Source organism: Orcinus orca, chromosome 2 (genome assembly GCF_937001465.1).
Source record: "Orcinus orca chromosome 2, mOrcOrc1.1, whole genome shotgun sequence".
NCBI lineage: Eukaryota > Metazoa > Chordata > Mammalia > Artiodactyla > Delphinidae > Orcinus > Orcinus orca.
The window spans coordinates 198,671,241-198,691,535 of record NC_064560.1 but is presented as its reverse complement, the minus strand read 5'-3'; the positions used below and the strand labels follow the sequence as shown (position 1 = coordinate 198,691,535).

At 43.1% G+C, this 20,295-nt stretch overlaps 1 protein-coding gene and 1 long non-coding RNA gene across 16 annotated transcripts in view; one reads left to right on the top strand and one right to left on the bottom strand.

Annotated features, from left to right (window-relative positions):
• The window catches only part of WDR20 (WD repeat domain 20), a 64,391-nt gene extending 51,240 nt beyond the window's left edge, over window positions 1-13,151 (bottom strand). For 14 of the 15 annotated variants that reach the window (XM_033420484.2, XM_004262409.3, XM_004262411.3 and 11 more), the window contains exon 1: window positions 12,888-13,151. In XM_033420484.2, coding sequence (XP_033276375.1) covers window positions 12,888-13,136 — 249 coding nt within the window. In that variant the 5' untranslated portion in view covers window positions 13,137-13,151. The remainder of the gene's footprint in view (window positions 1-12,887) is intronic. The other variant, XM_049706333.1, reaches the window with a different exon arrangement.
• A 279-nt stretch (window positions 13,152-13,430) lies between these two features.
• Window positions 13,431-19,531, top strand: LOC125963569 (uncharacterized). Its single transcript, XR_007475713.1, has 2 exons — window positions 13,431-13,809; window positions 19,308-19,531. It is a non-coding gene; the product is annotated as an uncharacterized LOC125963569 (long non-coding RNA).
• Window positions 19,532-20,295: the final 764 nt, after the last annotated feature.

Below are 20,295 nucleotides of genomic sequence, written 5' to 3'. Positions count from 1 at the left end.
GTTAGCCAAGACTCCCGGTCAAACACTGCAAATTTCCTTGGCCACAAGAATGGGCTGGTAATCCAGTTTGGGGCAATGAGTCAAAGGAGGTTTGCTGGGGGCTTCTATGAAACAATCTTCTTTATTCTTCTGAGAAAGTGATTAGAAGAACTGTTCATCGTCATCCTGGGTACTGGCTCTCAATGTGGTCCAGTGGCACAGAAATGTGAAGCCTAGCACCCCACCACTATTCTGCCACCGAAGACAGGTTGATACACAGTAGAAAGCAAAACCCGGAGACTCTCAGCAAAACAGAGCTGGTGTCACATTCAATCCACATCTGAAGCTCACCTTACCTCCGGAATTTTCAATATCATAAGTCAACGCATCCCCTATAAAGTTTAAACTTGTTTGAGTTGGGTTTCCTGTTACTTGCAAACCAAAACATACCTAACATTATAATATATTCAAGGTGTGCTAAACCCCCAAACCACTAGTGAATCACTGCCCACCAGCTGCTGTATAGCACATTCTAATGTTCATCTCTTGCTTCCAGAAAAGTCTGTTAAGGCTAAATTTTAAAATGTAAATCTTTTCCCTCTTATTTAAACCTTGGAGAAGGGCAACTGGTTAACACCTAAATAATAAAACTGTGGCTCAAAATTATAAAAAAATTATAAAAGGAAATTTACAAATTTATAAACTTAACTATAAAAATATGAAACTTCTTCATAGCAAAAACAAGCAAGCACAAACATACCTACACGTGCACAGCCCTGAGCACAGTTACAAGACAGGGGACAAACTGAGAAGGAAAAAATCTGTTCATTCATTGTCACAAAGGACTCATCTCCCTAATGTATAAAGAGCTCCTTAAAAACAAAAAAACCCACCCAAGATGTCCAAAAACCCAACAGAAAAATGGGTAAGGGATACGAAAGAGTTCATAGAAAAAGAAGTACGTTTCACTCTTAATATATAGAAAGATGCGCAACCTCATTTGGTACAAGGAAAAAACCAAACTTACACTAATTTCTCACCTACCAGATCAAATGCAAAAGTCTGGTGACACACTGTTGGTGAGGCTGTGGCTGTGATGCAACACAAATTAGTATAACCCCTCCCTGTGGAGGGCAGTTTGATGATATCTATTGAAAACATATACACGTTTACCCTTTGACTCAGCAGTATCTCCTCTGGAAATACGTACTACAGACATACCTGCTGCTGTGCAAAATAATATACACGCAAAGCTATTCACTGCAGCATTATTTGTAATTAAAAAAATATTAAGTCGAGAGTCATCTGGTTAAATAAATTATGGTACATGCACAGCATGGAGTATAAAGCAATTATAAGAAAGAGTGAAGAAGCTCTCTATTTACTAATATGGAAAGATCTTCAGTATATACCATTAAGCAGAAGAAAAGAAGATGCAAAATACCATACACAGTATGCTCCTTCAATTCCTTCAAATCTGTGCTCAAATATCATCTTATTCTTATAATAAGAGAAGGATGAGTCAGAAACAAATAAAATGACTACAGGGAGAGGAAGGGAACTGAGTGAGGGGTCGGACAGAAATGGAAACTTGAGGTCTCTGAATATCACCTTGTTTTATATTTCCGATGTTAGAGCCACATAAATGTTTTACATAATTAAAACACACAAAAAATGTATTTTTGACAGCTTTATAAAGGTATAATGATATACAAAGAACTGCACATGTTGAATGTGTACGATGTGATGAGCCTGGACATATGCAAGCACCCATGACACCATAACCACAATCAAGGTAACAGACATACCTAACACCTCTCAAAGTTCCCTTGTGTCCCTTCATTTTTGTTTTTTGTAGTAAGAACACTTAATGAGATCTACCCTCTTAACAAATTGTGATGTACACATACTGTACTGCTAACTACAGGCACTATGCTATACAGCAGATCTCTAGAATTCATGCATCTAGCATAACTGAACTTACACAAAATTAAACTCTAAAAAGATCTCTCACATACTAAAACTGGATTACAGTAACAGTTGCACGACTTGGTAAATTTACTTAAAAAAAAAAAAAGAATTGGACACTTACAATAGAGGGCAGGAAGGTACAATAATTTGACTGGATTAAGTCTGAAGAGGCAGTAAAAGAGAGAAAGCTGTAAAGACCACCGCCTCTCCAGCTTTAGTGAGCACATGAGTCAGCTGGGGACCCTCCTAGAAGGTGGATTTGGATTCAGTAAGTCTGGAGTGGGGCCCAGTTCTGAACTTCCAACAAGCTCCCAGGTGACGACGGCTGATGGTGCTTGTCTGTGGACCACACTTCGAAGGGTCCAGACAACTAGAGGAGCTTTGCTCTAAGCAGCTGCTGAGAAATGGGGCAGTAGCTGCCCCAGACAAAGGACCTGTAGGGAGTGGGTGGGGGCCAGAAAAGGGTTCTCCCTTCCTTTCTTAAGATGGAGGGAATAACAACATGATTGCTGTAAAATTTGATTCAGTCAGGGCTAGAACAGAGAGTGTGTGCAAAGGAAGTTAAAGTGATTAGCCACAGCATTTAAGATAGGAGTGTGCTGGAGACAGCAGTGGGTGGCAGGAGAACTGAAGGAAAGTGATGAGGGTCCAATGACAGGTGGTGGTGACACAGTCTAATAGGCTGAGTCCTGAAAGAGGATAATACACTAGGAATCCTGAAGGAGGATAATACACTAACATAGTACATCACCTCAGAAGTAGTACCAAAAGAAAGAAAATACATTTAAAAATATCTTTAAAAAAATAATACTGAAAAGAAAAAAAAAAAAATCATACTGAAAGTTTTAGAAGCTAGGATATAGCCAATACTTAAACGCACCACTAACGAAGATAATCTTTTTTTTTTTTTTTGCGGTACGCAGGCCTCTCACTGTTGTGGCCTCTCCCGTTGCGGAGCACAGGCTCCGGACACGCAGGCTCAGCGGCCATGGCTCACGGGCCCAGCCGCTCTGCGGCATGTGGGATCCTCCCGGACCAGGGCACGAACCCGTGTCCCCTGCATCGGCAGGCGGACTCCCAACCACTGCGCCACCAGGGAAGCCCCAAGGAAGACAATCTTATCCTCCCAAGACCTGCACAAGCTTCAACCCTCACAGAGCGGCTCACGACTTTCAGGAGGAGCCATCAAATGCCACAACCTTAGGCCTTGGGCTTCTAGTTCCCTAGTTCAGAATCCTCTCCCCCTTCAGTGCACCCACCCATAAGAATTCAGTTCAAAGGTCACCTTGTTAAAACCTAAGTTAAAACTGCGTTTGAGACAAACAAACATTACAATGTAATCAATCATCTGAACCAAAAGGAACACAGAGTCAATCTGGTAGAGCAGTTCTTGTATTTCTCCCTCTATTTAGCACGGCATGGGCAAAGAATGATGAGGAGGAAAACGAAAGGAAGCACATGGCACAACCAACTCAGAATTCTACATATTCAACTGCCTTGTAAAATATTACACCACCACAAGCACCACAAAGACCTCTCCACAGAGCTAAAAGTTTCACCTGACAGAAGAAACCAGTTACCCTCCTCGCATTCAATCACACACATGACACTAAAGAAGGTAAGCCAAGACATCTAACCAGGGTGCTGAAACTTTCTGTGCGTGGACTCCTTCTCAAAATGATGTTTTTAAATACAAAAGATTACAAAGGAGATCAATTATATTAAAATACAGTTGTACTACATTAAACAAATTTAGGATTTTTTAAAGTTTATTTCACACTGAAAGGCTCTAGCAGCAGATCCACTAACTACTGTAATTTCAAAGCAGTGATGAGTACAAATGATATTTGATATGTCTGCAACAACCATAATGTGATATGCAAACATCTGTGATTTTCACTGGTGATAAAGTCACAGGTCTGTTACTACTGTGATTTGTTGCCTATATTCATAATTGAAGAACATGTTAAAATTCAGTTAGAAGTTCAGTTAAAAATAAGGATGTAAAATATTTCTTTCCATCTAGGTTGACATACCTCCTAAATTCTAATCAGATTAAGAAGCCCTAGGGAATTCCCGGCAGTCCAGTGGTTAGGACTCGGTGCTCTCACTGTGGAGGGCCCGGGTTCAATCCCTGGTCAAGGAACTAAGATCCCACAAGCCGCATGGTGTGGCAAAAAAAAAAAAAAAAAAAAAAAAGCCCTAAGAAGTGAATACTGTCTAAAATAGCAGACACCGTACATCTCACCACTATTTACTCATCCATCTTCCCACTAGATTGTAGTCACCTTAGGCCAGGGACTGTCTTATTTGTCTTTAGGCCTATAGGTCCAATAAATGTTAGGTGGATGGACAAGCCATTTATTATTCTACTGGACTGTGAACTCCCTGATGGCTGAGATTCTGTCTCAACAACAATATAGAGCAGGCACTTGAATCTTGTAGAATAAATGAGTGTGTGGATATCTTGCCTCCTTGGTTAGAAGATATCCTCTTACGGTCAGGGATGTCTTATACTTCTTTGATTTCCCATAGTCTAGTGTACTGCTTTTCACATAAAACCACTCAAATATCTACTAAATGAAGCATTAAGACATGACAGAGCCTCTGAAACGAAGATCAAAGTAAGTAGAGAATGAGCACCTGTACCAGTTTTGCTGCAGCAGGAAAACAAAAAACACACACAGCCCAACAGTGAGCTGGCTGTGAACCAACCAAAGGAAAAACAGCTTAAGGTCGCAGGGATAACCTACAATTTGGTTACTTGAAAATATATTAAAATATTCCTATTCTTACTTTAAAATACAAAAACCTTAAAAATTCCTTCCTCGTGAATGGTTCTTGCTTCTCTCTCATAAATTCTATAGTCTCAAGTACCTTTTCCTGCTGCTACAAAACAAGGTAAAATGTAGCACAGACTTATGTGGCCTGTTTTTAGTACAATATACCCTACTTTTAAAATTCCATACTACCAAATAGAATTGACAATGCACAACATTACTCAGTTCACAAATTACCAATTGGAAGAGAAGCTGTGAAGTTGAGAAAAATGCTATAAGAGTGGGGGGGAGGGATAAATTGGAAGATTGGGACTGACATATACCACACTACTATACGTAGAATAGGACTTCCCTGGCGGCACAGTGGTTAAGAATCCGCCTGCCAATGCAGGGGACATGGGTTCGAGCCCTGGTCCGGGAAGATCCCACATGCTGCGGAGCAACAAAGCCCAAGCGCCACAACTACTGAGCCTGCGCTCTAGAGCCCATGACCCACAACTACCGAGCCCACGAGCCACAACTACTGAAGCCTGCGCACCTAGAGCCCGTGCTGCGCAACAAGAGAAGCCACCGCAACGAGCAGCCCGCGCACGGCAACGAAGGGTAACCCCGGCTCACCGCAATTAGAGGAAGCCTGCGCGCAGCAACGAAGACCCAACGCAGCCAAAAATAAATTAATTAATTTAAAAAAGATAACTAATAAGGACGTACTGTATAGCACAGGGAACTCTACTCAATACTCTGTAATGGCCTAGATGGGAAAAGAATCTAAAAAAGGTGGATATGTGTATAACAGACTCACTTAGCTACATACCTGAAACTAACATAACATTGTAAATCAACTACAGTCCAATATAAATACATAAATAAATGGAAAGTGGGGAAAGGTAAGAGTAACTGCCAAGTAAGGCTTAATCAGAAATGAAGATAAAACATTTCTGAAATTAGAAATACAAGGCTGGGCTTCCCTGGTGGTGCAGTGGTTAAGAATCCGCCTGCCAATGCAGGGGACACGGGTTCGAGCCCTGGTCCAGGAAGATCCCATGTGCTGTGCAGCAACTAAGCCCGCGTGCCACAACTACTTAGCCTGTGCTCTAGAGCCCACGAGCCACAACTACTGAGCCCACGCGCTGCAACTGTTGAAGCCCGTGTGCCTAAAGCTCGTACTCGGCAACAAGAGAGGCCACCGCAATGAGAAGCCCGCGCACCGCAACAAAGAGCAACCCCCACTCGCTGCAACTAGAGAAAGCCCACGGGCAGCAACGAAGACCCAACGCTACCAAAACTAACTAACTAACTGAATAAATAAATAAATCTATTTTAAAAAAAAAGAAAAATACAAGGCTACCCATTTGGAAATTTACAAAAATGTGATCTGTACACAACATTTTGGGACAAATCATCTAGTTGAAATCCAACCCAAAATTCTTCCACTAGGCAGAGAAATACCTCTTCATTTCACCTTTACTCCTTAATTCCACCTGATGCCTATACTGCTTATGCCATGTGCTGAGCACACACCTACTTTACCTTACAATTATCAAGACAAAAATACAAGCTCCTTACAGACAAGGAGTGTCTTAATTTACCCTCACATCACCCACAGCAGACAGTAGTAACTTGCATGTAACAATTCAGCAATAAACACTTGATGAATGAGGATTACTTTTTTCAAAGCAAGACGCATCTTGCACTCTATTATGAAAAGTAGATGCCAAATGTTCAGAGGATAACTTGTCATTGATATTCTGAATTTTAAATGTCCTGAAAATTAAAACTGAGAATGTCTGCCAATTTATTTCTGTTTTTGATATCTATTCCTGAATAAACAAATAAGACATTTGATATTTCTGCACAAACTAACCTAGCTGAAATACAAATAAAACTGTTCTCTAAGACATCAAATATCAAACTACAAAAATCTTTACATTTACTTTTATTAAAAAATTTGTTTTTCAATTTATTTATATATTTTTAGCCACACTGGGTCTTCGTTGCTGCGCACGGGCTTTCTGTAGTTGCAGCGACTGGGGGCTACTCTTCATTGCGGTGCACGGGCTTCTCTCGTTGCGGAGCACCGGCTCTAGGCACGCGGGCTTCAGTAGTTGTGGCACGCGGACTCCAGAGCGCAGGCTCAGTAGCTGTGGTGCAAGGGCTTAGTTGCCCTGCAGCATGTGGGATCTTCCCGGACCAGGGCTTGAACCCGTGTCCCCTGCATTGGGAGGCGGGTTCTTAATCACTGCACCACCAGGGAAGCCCTACATTAATTTTAAAATAAGGTTCTTTAGGCATATAGCCAAAGTACTCAGTGACAAAATCCACTATGTTTTGATTCTTGCTCAAGTTTTCTACCAGAGCACAATAAACAAATAAAGGCACGAGATGATTAACTGAATGTTAATAAATATAGGTGACAAGTCTCTTGAGGGCAAGACTCTGTCTATACCAAGCATCTAAAACATATCTAGTACCTCATATCTGGTAGGTGTGCCCCACAAATATTTGCTGAAAAAATGACATTCATGACTAGCTCATGGATCTCACTGACACACTCTGGGAGTTTACCATTGCTTACATCCATCCATGGAGTCTCTCAAAATCTCATCACCATCCTCCTCTTCAAGGTCAAGAGAACCAAGGTATCATATGAAAGTTTCTCAAGCCTGCTTTAAGGGATAATTAACATGCTTTTCCCTCAGCATAGAAGATGCTATAGTCAAATAACTAAATCTTTATATCAATACTTCAGAAGTCATTAAGTGGCCCTTAATGGGGAAAACCAAAACCAAAACAAAACAGATTCCCATCCAATTCCACATATGCCCTACTAAATTAGGTACAAAATTTCTTAAAGTAAATTTGATATAAAAAATTCTAGACTTCTAAGCCTTTTTCTAAATAATAAATGGAGAGCAGAGAGATGTGAAAATAACAAATGGGCAGAAGGGTGCGAACATGATCCTCTCTGGAGCAATCCAGTATCTAAAACTAGTCTGTGGGTAAAAACCTTTAAAAGGCATTTAAGTTCACCCTCCCACACAAAGCATGAATCCCTCAGTCACCAACAGGTAGTCCTGCAGTCTTTGATAAAGAGACAGAATATTTCCTATATGGAATGCTCATTCTCTCTCAAGTCAACCCATTACCCTCCTGGATAACTCCAGCTCTAAAAATATTCTAGCTGCTATTTTTTTTAAAATTTTTATTTATTTACTTCTTGGCCGCATCTTGCAGCATGTGGGATCTTAGTTTCCGGACCAGGGATTGAACCCGCACCCCCTGCAGTGGAAGCACGGAGTCTGCTTCCACTGGACCGCCAGGGAAGGCCCTTTAGCTGTTATTCTTAACTGGACTTCTGGCCCCAGCTTCATCTCAGCCTGGTGAGTACCCAAGCTTTTTCTAGCACAAAGACCTAGAGTCACTATGTGTTCAACTTGCTTTCACAACACACCTCACTCTTCCCAATTCCCATTCAGAGAAGTAGGCAAAGAATCCAAGACATGAAGACATCTCCCCAGTACAAAGATGCATTTTCATTTAAAAATTACTGAGCACAGAATTATACAACCTTAAGGGTTGAAAAGGCCCTGGACACCATCCAATTCTACCTTTCATCTATTGTAGGAATTGCTTCAATCTCTGGACAGTGTATTTGTGGCCTAGAATGTTAAGATGGGGGGGAAAAAGTAAAGGCTCTTTGATTTGAATGTTAAGTAATTCTGAGTATAGCTTTAAAAAGTTTCTTGATTCAATTAAAAAAAAGGTGGGGTCATGGAGGGTTAAATTAGGAGTTTGGGATTAGCAGATACAAACTACTATATATACAATAGATAAACAACAAGGTCCTACTGTATAGCACAAGAACTGTATTCAGTATCCTGTAATAAACCATAATGGGAAAGAATATGAAAAGGATATGTGTATATATATATATGTATAACTGAATTACTTTGCTGTACACCAGAAACGAATGCATTATAAATCAACTATACTTCAATAAAACAATTTCTTTTAATTTGAAAAGTTGTTTGACAGTACATAGATCTGGTAGGTAACATGGTTTGACAGAAGTAGATCAAAAGTAATCCGCACCATTTGCCTACTTTCCACTACTTCACTGTCTCTTGCTACATAATTTCCCAGTTATAAGAAGCTAAATTTGTTACCAATAATTTTAAATGTCTTTTGTGAATTCCCTGGCAGTCCAGTGGTTAGGACTTGGTGCTTTCACTGCCAGGGGCCTGGGTTCAATCCCTGGTTGGGGAACTAAGATCCCACAAGCCATGCAGCGCAGCCAAAAAAAAATTTTTTTTAATTAAATAAAAATGTCTTTTAAAAGATGTGAGCTACTAAAAATACCTGTTACTTTTGGGCCCAAAATTGAACAGATTTTTAGCTCCTAAAGATCTTTTTAAAGTAAGACAGAGATGGACAGAGATGCTTTATCCAGTCATTCACTCAACAAATTAACAGTAGGGGTCTACTCTATGCTGGATGCTGTGCTGGGCACTAGGAAGACAAAGAAAGCAGAAAAGACATCCTATTCTAAGGGAGCTTTGTTTACAGAAGAGACAGAGAATTACAAATTGAGAAAAGTGCTAGAAAGGCAAAGTACAGGATGCTATAAAAACGTGTAACAGGGAAAACTGATCCAGCCTGCGAATTCAAAGAAGGACATGCTGAGGAAGTGATGTTTAAACTTAGATCTGAATGGTAGCCATTTGCATTTACGTAAAAACAGATCTCCATAAAATGAAAGGGTTGGTACAATAAGCCCAGCACCTTTGGCATCTTTATCCTAAAACCACCTCTTTTTTAAAAAGAGGAAAGCAAAGCATGCTATAAAGAGATCTGAAAGCTAGTAGCTGAAAGTTCTTTGGGAGGAGGGGCAGTGTCTCACTCGTCTTTGGTTACCCCACATCCCCTTGGTAGTCACTCAAATCTTTGCTGAAATGCTGAGTTCACCTCCATATTAAATCAATGTTCATATTATTTTTAGCTCAGCAAAACAAATTCACAAAACTAGATGTCCTCACACAAGAAACCCTACTCCGAACTTCAGTTTTGAAAAGAAGATGCGTGATGAATTGGGAGACTGGGATTGACATATATACACTAATATGTATAAAATGAATAACTAATAAGAACCTGCTGTATAAAAAAATAAATAAAATTAAATTAAAAAAAGAAAAGAAAAAGAAGATGCTTTCACCTACCTCACAGGATTGCAAGATTCAATGAGATAACATAGGGTAAAACGCTGGGGTAAATTCTGAAGTGCTTGGAGTATACGGTATCTGTGTAACCAAAAAGCTAGATCAGTCTCTTCTAAGACAGTTCTTTAGATTCAGTTGTGCTTCTTTACCATGAATTCTTTCCCATGAGAAAGAAACTGCATCACAGGTTTGCACACGCTCTCTAGCCTTGGCTTTCTCTGAAGGGTGAGACTCCATAAACTGAAGGTGCCTTCTAGCTCTAGAAACTGACCTGTAAGTGTTTTAAAGGGACGAAGATTACACTCCTTAGCTTAGATTTTAGACTATCTCCTAAATCTGGGATTAAGAGATACAAACTATTATGTATAAGATAGACAAGCAACAAGGATATATTGCATAAAATGGGGAATTATAGCCATTATCTTATACATTTAATGGAGTATAATCTGTAAAAATACTGAATCATCATGCTGTACACCTGAAACTATTATCATATTGTAAATCAACTATACTTTAATAAAAGAATAAAAAGACCTAGTTTCCACTCATTTCACATGCAGATTTAAGTTGAATGTATTCATCCAATTTAAACCTTCTGAATGTTCTAAATAATCTGATTAATCGTTGTAAAACTTTATATGCCCCAAAGAAAAAAAAATTTTAAAGAGTCAAAACGACCAAATGTCAAAAACGGATTTATAACTCCTAACCCCAAAAAGTAAAATTTGGTTTTTTGATTAAGGAAAAGTATCTGCTGTTTTAAAATCAGAAAAAAAGTCACAAAAACAATCACTTGTATTCAGAAATAACAAAAAATAAATGCAAACTCATTCATGGAAAACGAATTTTTAAAAAAATTACAGTGGCTAGGAGACAGTTGAAACGTCCACCATATAATGCAAATATATCTACAAGATACTACCATGAAACTTTACAAAAAAGTTAATGTGCTCAAGTAAATTATGCAGCTGAAGGCAAATCTACATGTTTAAGATTTGTCTTGTTTAAAATAATTTTTTGCTGTAGCTTTGAAAAGCTCTCCTAGTTTATTCTTCATTCAATAGTATCCCACTAAAAGAGGACACTATTATGATACTTCCAGGCAAGAGACGTGTTTTTATGATGCAAACCAGAGCTACCAGATCCAGATAAGGTTTGCCACTAGAATGCTTCAGAAATAATATACTTTAAAAGAAAACTTGTTTAAAAAGGTAACACCTACACTAGTAATCGTTAATATATTTAGTTTTTATGCACTTTTAAATTTTTATGTAAATCCATTTAATAACTTAAAATTTTAAACTTGTTACCAGAGAAAAAACTGATCCTTTCAGTCCTTGTATCAATGTCAAGATAGCAGCTCCTGTTTGACAGATGCTCTTAATGACTATTTTAACTATATTTTACATCTACTGAGTGTTGCGGGGCTTTAAAGTTCATTACAGTCATTATGCTATTAATCACAACGGGTGCATCGCAATATTCTCTTTCTAAAGAGCTGCAGATAGAAGTTAAGCAACTCCTCCAAGGTCACAGAACAAGTCAGTGACAAAGTTGGGGATAGGACTAAAACTTCAGCTCCTAGACTACTAATTACTTCACACTTTTCCAATTCTGAAAAAGTAAAGTCAAGAGATTTACTTTCAGTAATTTATATCAAGATACCTCAAACACAGTACACTTATCATAAACACTAACAAAAAGACTCACCTCGAACAAATGAGACAACTTGTTACATTTAGATACCGCCGTCACGTCCCTAGTTCTTGTAACCAAGCAAAAACCTACTGCTTCTGGATATAGTAAATCCTGGAAAATGTCCACTCTTCAATATACACAATTTATTTTCACACTAACTGACTATTTATAAATTAATCTGTTATCACCTTCTCCCACGCCCAGGTACTGTGGAGGGCATTAATTTCCTCACTCTTCCAAGAGTCAACTCAAAGACCACATATCTCAGAAGTAAGCAGTTCTCAATGAGAACAAAGTTACGTAGCCAATGAAAGAACAGTTCTAATAAGTTGCTTCTTTTAAAGAGATATTTTTAAAGGATGATTACATGCTTGACAGCATTCCTGTTAAATCGCCCGCCAAGAATAATGGTTCTTGTGAAGTAGCTTTTAAGGCATATCCCTCCCTGTTTGTGACACAGTCTGACTTGTTGGACAAGACTGATCTGGGCACGCTCACACACAACCCCTATGAACCAGCCCAGTCCACTGGAAACATCGTTTGGACCTCTTAACTGTAGTAGTACTCAGCCCTTCCCATACCTATAAGGGACAGAAGGACCCTCTTTAACATTCTCTCAGGAGAAGGTTCCCTTCGAGGAGGCAGTGACAGCCGTCCTCCCTCGGATGTTTTCGGAAACAAAGTGTTAACACCAGAAGGAGAGGCTCCTAGGAAGTGTCAGTGTGGCAGCAGGTGGAGTAGCCCTTCGTGCCGAGCAGGTCCTTTCTGACCTAGTCTCAAGTCCTCCGCTTCCCAGACCCGGTTCCGCCTTACAGATTTTCCCAAGCCGCCCCGCGCCCCTGGTCTCTAACCCCGAGCGAGACTCTCCACCCTCCTGGGAGCCGAGGCGGTCTCAGCAGACCAGACGGCCACCCCACCTCTTCCGGGGACTCGCAGGCCCGCTCCCGGGCCGTGTCAGAGCCTGACGGACCCGCAGGGGCGGCAGCCGGCCCTTTCTGGGGCCTCCCAGCCGGAGCCCCGCGCCCCGCGGTCCCGTTCCACCGCCTCCCCCCGAAACACCACCGCCACCACCCTCCTCACTCCCGAATCCCCCTTCCTCAGGAGCACTCCAGTGGAGTTACCGGCCCACTCAAAAGTAAGAGTGACGGCCAGCCCATCCGTCACCCTGGCCCCCGCTGTCACCGCCCTGCTCCTGGCCTCTGCTCACGCCGCTGGCGAGCCCCGGTGACGCCCGGGTCGGTACCTTGCGGACCCCCTTGTAGATATAGAAGTAGAGCTCCCGGCCCACATTGAAGCAGAGGCGGTCGCCGTTGCCAGACTGGTCGTTGAGGTTTACGAAGGAGACGCGGACAGGGTTGGATCCCTGCGAGTTGAAGGGCACCCGGTTGGGCCGGCTGTACTCCGAGTGCGGCAGCAGCTTGTACAGACCTTCCCGGGTGGTGAATTGGGTCTTAATCTCGTTCATCTCCTTCCCTCCTCCCTCCGTCGCCATCTTGGAAAGCAGCGTTCATCCTGCCCTAAGTGCCCGGATCACGCCCACCGCGCAGGCGCCGTCCCGGGCTCTCGCCCTCCCCCCGCCCCTTCCTCCTGGCCCCTCCCACCCGTGAGCCGGCCCCGCGGAGGCCGGCGAGGAGAAGGGGCGGGCTTGTTTACGGCCCGACTGCGCAGGCGTGCTCACCTGGCGCGCTCCACGCTGCAGGGTGTCCGCAGGCTCCTCCCGCGGGCGGGGCCTCCGGGCCACCCCGCTGCGGCGCAGGTGTTGCTGTCCGGGGTCCGAGGGCTGCCTAGTGGTGCCGCCTACTCCGCCGCCCGGCCGGGCTGAGCCGGCAAGGGGAAGCCGCAGCGGGCTGCGGTCCGCGCCGCTGAAGGGAGCTCGCGGCGGCCTCCTCGGCTGCCTCGTGCGCTGTTCTGAAAGGTCCCGGGACCCCGAGGAGCGGAGGAGAGAGCCACCTCTAACAACGCAGATTCTGGGTCAGCACGTGGGGTGCCGTGAACCGAGCGCTCAAGCCCCAGTGTTACACCCGCAGGAGGGTGCGGGGGAGCCCCGAGTCCGGGAGAGGGCCGGTCCCCCTGTTCTGGGGTCTCCCCTCGGCCACCCCGCACAGTCGTCTGGATGCCCGGGTCAGGAAACCCCTGTGCACCTCCCCGAGTCATTTTCCGAGAAGGTACTGAAGGACCTCAGTTTTCCGCTTCACCATGTTTTGTTTTGTTTTGTTTTTAAGGTAGGGTGCAGGGGGAGAGGAGCGTATAGATTACACAGCATCTGTGTTTGCAAGTCAAATATCTGAATACCTATCTGTAGTGAGCATTGGCTAATTTTAAGGAAAGCAGGTTGTGTTGGCGCTTCTGTTTCTTAAGTTTGTCTCCACCAGGTGTTTAGAGAAGGGAGGGTCGGGTCAGGCCGGGAAATGGCTTTGGGAACCAGAGGCTGAATCTAAGCATGATTCACTTCTCTTGCTCAACAGTTTGTGAAGAGTTCTTAGTGAAGTTTGAGGCTGTTGATTTTTTTTTTTTTAAGGCTCAAGTGGAATCTGCAGAATTGTTCACTAGGCATAGTTGTGTGGATATACTGTACTAGGTCTAGATTGTAAGGCAGAAAAACAAATTTAAGGCCGGCACACGTGTTGCAGATTAAACAATCACCGTTTTGTAGCTGGGTTTCTTGGCATGTTGCAGTAGAATACGAAAGTTTCTAAAGTGACAGAAACATCCTGATAGAATTTCAGGTGGGGGTGGTGGGGAGCCAACATCTGTTACACCAAGAATGATTTATCCCTCTAAGTACAAATCATAGCTGGAGGGTCACAAAAGAAGTAGAGGGCGGTAGGTTCTAAAGAGGAGTCCGAATCCTAAACATCTTATATACATAAGCAGGTAATGACAGTGGAAACTGTGCCAATGATGTAATAATGCATTTGACAGTAAAATTCTGTATCCTTTGTACATGCTGGCAAAAAAGCAGTGGAGTAAATCCTACTTAAAGAATAGATACCTATGGGCTTCCCTGGTGGCGCAGTTGTTAAGAATCCGCCTGCCAGTGCAGGGGATACGGGTTCAAGCCCTGGTCTGGGAAGATCCCACGTGCCACAGAGCAGTTAAGCTTGTACACCACAACTACTGAGCCCGCGCGCCTAGAGCCTGTGCTCTGCAACAAGGAAACCACCGCGATCAGCTAAGCCCGTGCCCCACAACCACTTAGCCTGTGCGCCTAGAGCCTGTGCTCCGCAACAAGGAAACCACCGCAATAATCAGACCGCTCACCGCAACGAAGAGGAGCCCCGCCCGCAACTAGAGAAAGCCTGTGCGCATCAACGAAGACCCAACGCAGCCAAAATTAATACATAAGTAAACTTTTAAAAAAGAATAGATACCTAAAACACCTAAAATTTTGTGTTACAGTTGTTTTGATGTTATCTGTCTTCTGCTAAAGGTCAAAAAGATATCAGAAGCCTTTTAAAATGACCAGGATGTATTCTGCGGTCCCATGGATTTATTCAAATTTCCTATAACCATGTTATTTTACATTGGAAATGTGTATACTCTCCTTGAGGGATAGTGACATCCTGAATCATCTAAAAGTAAGTCAGCTGTGTTCCCTAGTTATCAAGGAGAAAAAAGCATAATAATACATTTTGGAGGGAAAAAAAAAACTCAGCAAGCAAAAATTAAAACATAAAAATTAGGGCTTCCCTGGTGGCACAGTGGTTGAGAGTCCGCCTGCCGACACAGGGTACACGGGTTCGTGCCCCGGTCCGGGAAGATCCCACATGCCGCGGAGCGGCTGGGCCTGTGAGCCATGACCGCTGAGCCTGCGCGTCCGGAGCCTGTGCTCCGCAACGGGAGAGGCCACAACAGTGAGAGGCCCACGTACCGCAAAAATATAAAAATTATATTAGCAGCCCTCAAATTAACTACCAACTTTCAATTACCCATAATACCTGTATACCTTAGTCTTCTCTTAAGGTTTCATTCTACATAAATTTAACATTTTATTGAGATCACAGTAATAATAGGCTGTTCACTTCGTCCTATCCAAAGGCTCTGAATAATCTCTGTTCTTAATACTTTTTCTCTTGTCATTTCCCCCCCACACACTCATAGATTCAATAAATAACACCAAATTTATATAACTGGGCCTGACCTAAAGTTTATTTCTGATTTTCAGTTTCAAACCAGGCATTTCTACATGGATTCGTGCCTCAAATTCATCCGCCTCTAAACCTTATCAGTTCCCTTTCCACATCTTCAAAGTTGAATCATTATAGCTTCATGAGTATTTCCTTAATTTCACTTTTTTCTCTCAACTTTCATCCTATAAACAACTACCAAATTAATTTTCTTAAAACAATGCTTTAGACATTACATTCTTTTGCCCAAACACTCTCAAAGACTTTGACTATCCATGTTATTTAAGTCATACACCAAGCAATTCTCAGCCTGTCCTTACGTTTTGCATGAATCCTCCATTCCAGTCAGACTGTTCTGCCATCACCCTTAGCCCTTTCTCTTGCTTGAAAAGACCTTCCTCTTGTTTCCTCTTCATAGCCTATTCTTTAAGAACTAGTTTGAGTCCCATCTTCACCAAGCCTTTCCCAAGCCCTGGGTGATAAAACAATCCTTGAAACCAAGGGTTCTCCATCCAGGATTCATAGCTGGCATCAGGGAGTGTTTGAACCTCCTGTAATAGTATTCGAAATTTTGTGTACATATTCATTATATCATCGGAGTCTATAGCTTTCATCAGATTTTCAAAGAGGTGTGACCACCTTCCCCCCAAATTTAAAAATTACCACTCTAAACTTCTTTGGTGTTTCTCTGAGCTTTCATTTGTCCTGTGTACTATACTAAAATGTTATCTTCTTTTGGTACTTATCAACATATGCTAATTGTCTTGTATTGATGTTTATCTTTTAGGATGCACTGCTGCCTTTCAGCAAGATTGTTATGCACACTCCAACATATGAGGGACCTTGTTAAAATTCTTTGTCTCCTCAAATATGTATTTGAGCGCCTACGTATGCCACTCTGTTGTAGCCTTCGGGATACATCAGAAAACATAAATCCCTCACTCATGGAGTTTATATTCTTGTAAGGAGAAGACAGAAGATAAACAATCAACATGAATAAGTAAATCATGCCATGATTGTGCTAGGAAAAAGAAGTAGAGCGAGATAAGGGGGGTTGGGAGTGTGCTGACTAGCTCGCAGTTTAAAATGTGGTGGCCAAGATAAGTCTCCTTGAGAGGTGACATTTCAGCAAAGACTTGAAAGAGGTGACGGAGTGGGCCATGGGAAGATCTGGGGAAAGAGCTGACCAAGCAGAGGAAAAAGCCCCCCAGGCCCCCGAGGCAGGAGTGTGCATAGCATGTTAAGGAATCGCGAGACAGCCAGTGTGGCTAGAGCAGAGTGAGCAGGGAAGCCATTGCAGGGTTTAAGAATCCATTTGTGGACTTCCCTGGTGGCGCAGTGGTTAAGAATCCTCCTGCCAATCCAGGGAATACGGGTTCGAGCCCTGGTCCGGGAAGATCCCACAAGCTGCGGAGCAACTAAGCCCGTGCACCACAACTACTGAGCCCGTGTGCCACAACTACTGAGGCCCACACACCTAGAGCCCGTGCTCCACAACAAGAGAAGCCACAGCAATGAGAAGCCCGCGCACCGCAACGAAGAGTAGCCCCCCCTCGCCGCAACTAGAGAAGGCCCACGCGCAGCAACGGAGACCCAACGAAGCCAAAAATAAAAAAATAAAATAAAAAAGAATCCATTTGTTTGCTGGCTTGAGTGTAGACTAAAGGAGGCAAGAGTGGATGGGGAATCCACTTCAGAGGTTAGCGGTGTTCATCCAGGCCAAGGGCGATGGAGGCTTGCTCAGGGAGTGGTAGCAGTTGAGGATAAGAAAGTCTAAAGAAGGAATTCCCTGGCCGTCCAGTGGTTAGGACTCCGAGCTTCACTGCCAGGTTCGATCCCTGGTCAGGGAACTAAAATCTCACAAGCCACACAGTGCAGGGCGCCCCCCGCGCCCCCCAAAAAAGGGCTAGAGAATCATTTTCTGAAGGTAAAGCCAAAGCCAATGGAATTTCCCAGCAGACCTCGTGGGAGAAATGGGCGAGTCAAGAATGACTCCACAATACGCATGAGCAGCTGGAGGATAGAAGTGCCGTGAACTGAGATGAAAAGGCTGGAGAAGAGTAGGTCTTGAAAGGAGGACCAGGAGTTCAGTGTTGAGCGCGTTGGGTGTGGAGTGTCTATTAGGCGTTTACAGGAGATGTCCGGGAGGCAGTTGAATATTCGGGTCTGGAGAGAAGTCTGGCCCGCCGGCATGTATTTGGCAGTCCTTAGCTGATGGTCTCTAAAGCCTGGATCTGGTCACCAAGGGAGCAAGTGGGAACAGTGGGACAATCCAGGAGGTGGAGGAGAAGAGGAGGAATATTTGTTGATGAAAAAATACGATTTTTTTGCAGCTTAGTACATACGGAGTATTCACTTTAGACCAAACTTACTGTTTTTCTGATTCAGAGATTAATTCATTAAGATGCTGAAAAGCTTTTTTTTTTTAACCTTGAAGAGAAATAGTGTTTGCCACAGTGACCTTAGAAAGAGAAACGGGCGTAGACGGGTGTCTTTAGGAACACATTCGACTTCTTTACTGACTCATTATGCACAGTAACCACTCTCCCGGATTTATCTTGGTGGCTGAGTTTATTCTATTAGTACATAATGACTCGGTACTTCCTTATAACAGCGTTGTGAGACTTGAAAACAAATTTGGAAAACATCGCATAATATAGTGTCCTTAATAGAGCGCTCCAGCTTTCTGCTTCAGATTTGCAGAATGGTTAAACTGACACACCACTGGGATTGTTCAGTTATGGTATGTACAAAATGATCTTGCATAAAGCATCTCATTCTTTCTTAATCATTATTAAGTGGATGCAATACTTAATATTTCACACGTCTTGCAATAAAAGTGCTTTTTAAAGAGCTCGTTTAGGGTTTTCCAATACAGCTCGTTTGGGGAGCGCCTACTATATGGGCATTATGCCGAGTGCTCACGCAGCCTCTGGTCTTCATGCACAAGCTGGCGAAGGAGGTACCCTTATCTCCTGTCCACACTTGAGAAAAGAGAGTGATGAAGTGACTTGTCCAAGTTACTACCCTAGAGTTAGCTATTAGCAGAAACAAAATTCGAATTCAGGTCTCAAAAGAGAAACTTGTTGGAGTAAAGTAACAAAATATACTGTTTTTTAAAATTAATTAATTAATTAATTTGGCTGCATTGGGTCTTCGTTGCTGTGCCCGGGCATTCTCTAGTTGCAGCGAGCGGGGGCCACTCTGTTGTGGTGCGCGGGCTGTTGGCACGAGGGCTTCAGTAGTTGTGGCATGAGGTCTCAGTAGTTGTGGCTTGTGGGCTCTGGAGCGCAGGCTCAGTAGTTGTGGCACACAGGTTTAGTTGCTCCGCGGCATGTGGGATCTTCCCGGACCAGGGCTCAAACCCATGTCCCGTGCATTGTCAGGTGGATTCTTAACCACTGCACCACCAGGGAAGTCCCAATATGCTCTTTTTTTTTTTTTCCAATATGCTGATTTTTAAACTATACATTATTAAAAGGGGAAGAATAGCAATTCAGATGAAGCAAACACGTTTTTTTGGGTTTTTTTTGCAGTACGCGGGCCTCTCACTGTTGTGGCCTCTCCCGTTGCAGAGCACAGGCTCCGGACGCACAGACTCAGCAGCCATGGCTCATGGGCCTAGCCACTCCGCGGCATGTAGGATCTTCCCAGACCAGGGCACGAACCCGTGTCCCCTGCATCAGCAGGCGGACTCTCAACCACTGTGCCACCAGGGAAGCCCCTCAAACATGTATTTTTAAATTAAAAAAATTTTTTTTGAAGTATAGTTTATTTACAATGTGTTAATTTCTGCTGTACAGCAAAGTGATTCAGTTATACATCTATATGCATTCTTTTTTATATTCTATTCCATTATGGTTTATCACAGGATAGTGAATATAGTTCCCTGTGCTATACAGTAGGACGTTGTTGTTTATCCATTCTATATATAGTAGCTTACATCTGCTAACCCTAACCTCCCACTCCATCTCTCCCCCACCCCTCTCCCCCTTGGCAACCACAAGTCTGTTCTCTAGCAAACGTATTTTTTTAAATTCAAAGGTTTTCTTTTTAAAAAATTCAAAACTAGAAAACACAACCCAGAGAATGGGAGAAAATGTTTGCGAATCATATATCTGATAAGATACTTGTATGTAGAATGTATAGACAACTCCTACAACTCGAAAAACAACCTAGCTTTTAAACGGGCAAAGGACTTGAATAGACATTTCTCCAAGAAGATATACAAATGGCCAGTAAGCACATGAAAAGACGCTCAGCATCATTGTCATCAGAGAAATGCAAATCAAAACCACAATGAGATCCCACTTCACACCCACTAGGATGGCTATAATCAAAAAGACAGATAGGGCTTCCCTGGTGGCGCAGTGGTTGAGGGTCCGCCTGCCGATGCGGGGGACACGGGTTCGTGTCCCGGTCCGGGAGGATCCCACATGCCGCAGAGCGGCTGGGCCCGTGAGCCATAGCCACTGGGCCTGCGCGTCCGGAGCCTGTGCTCCGCAACGGGAGAGGCCACAGCAG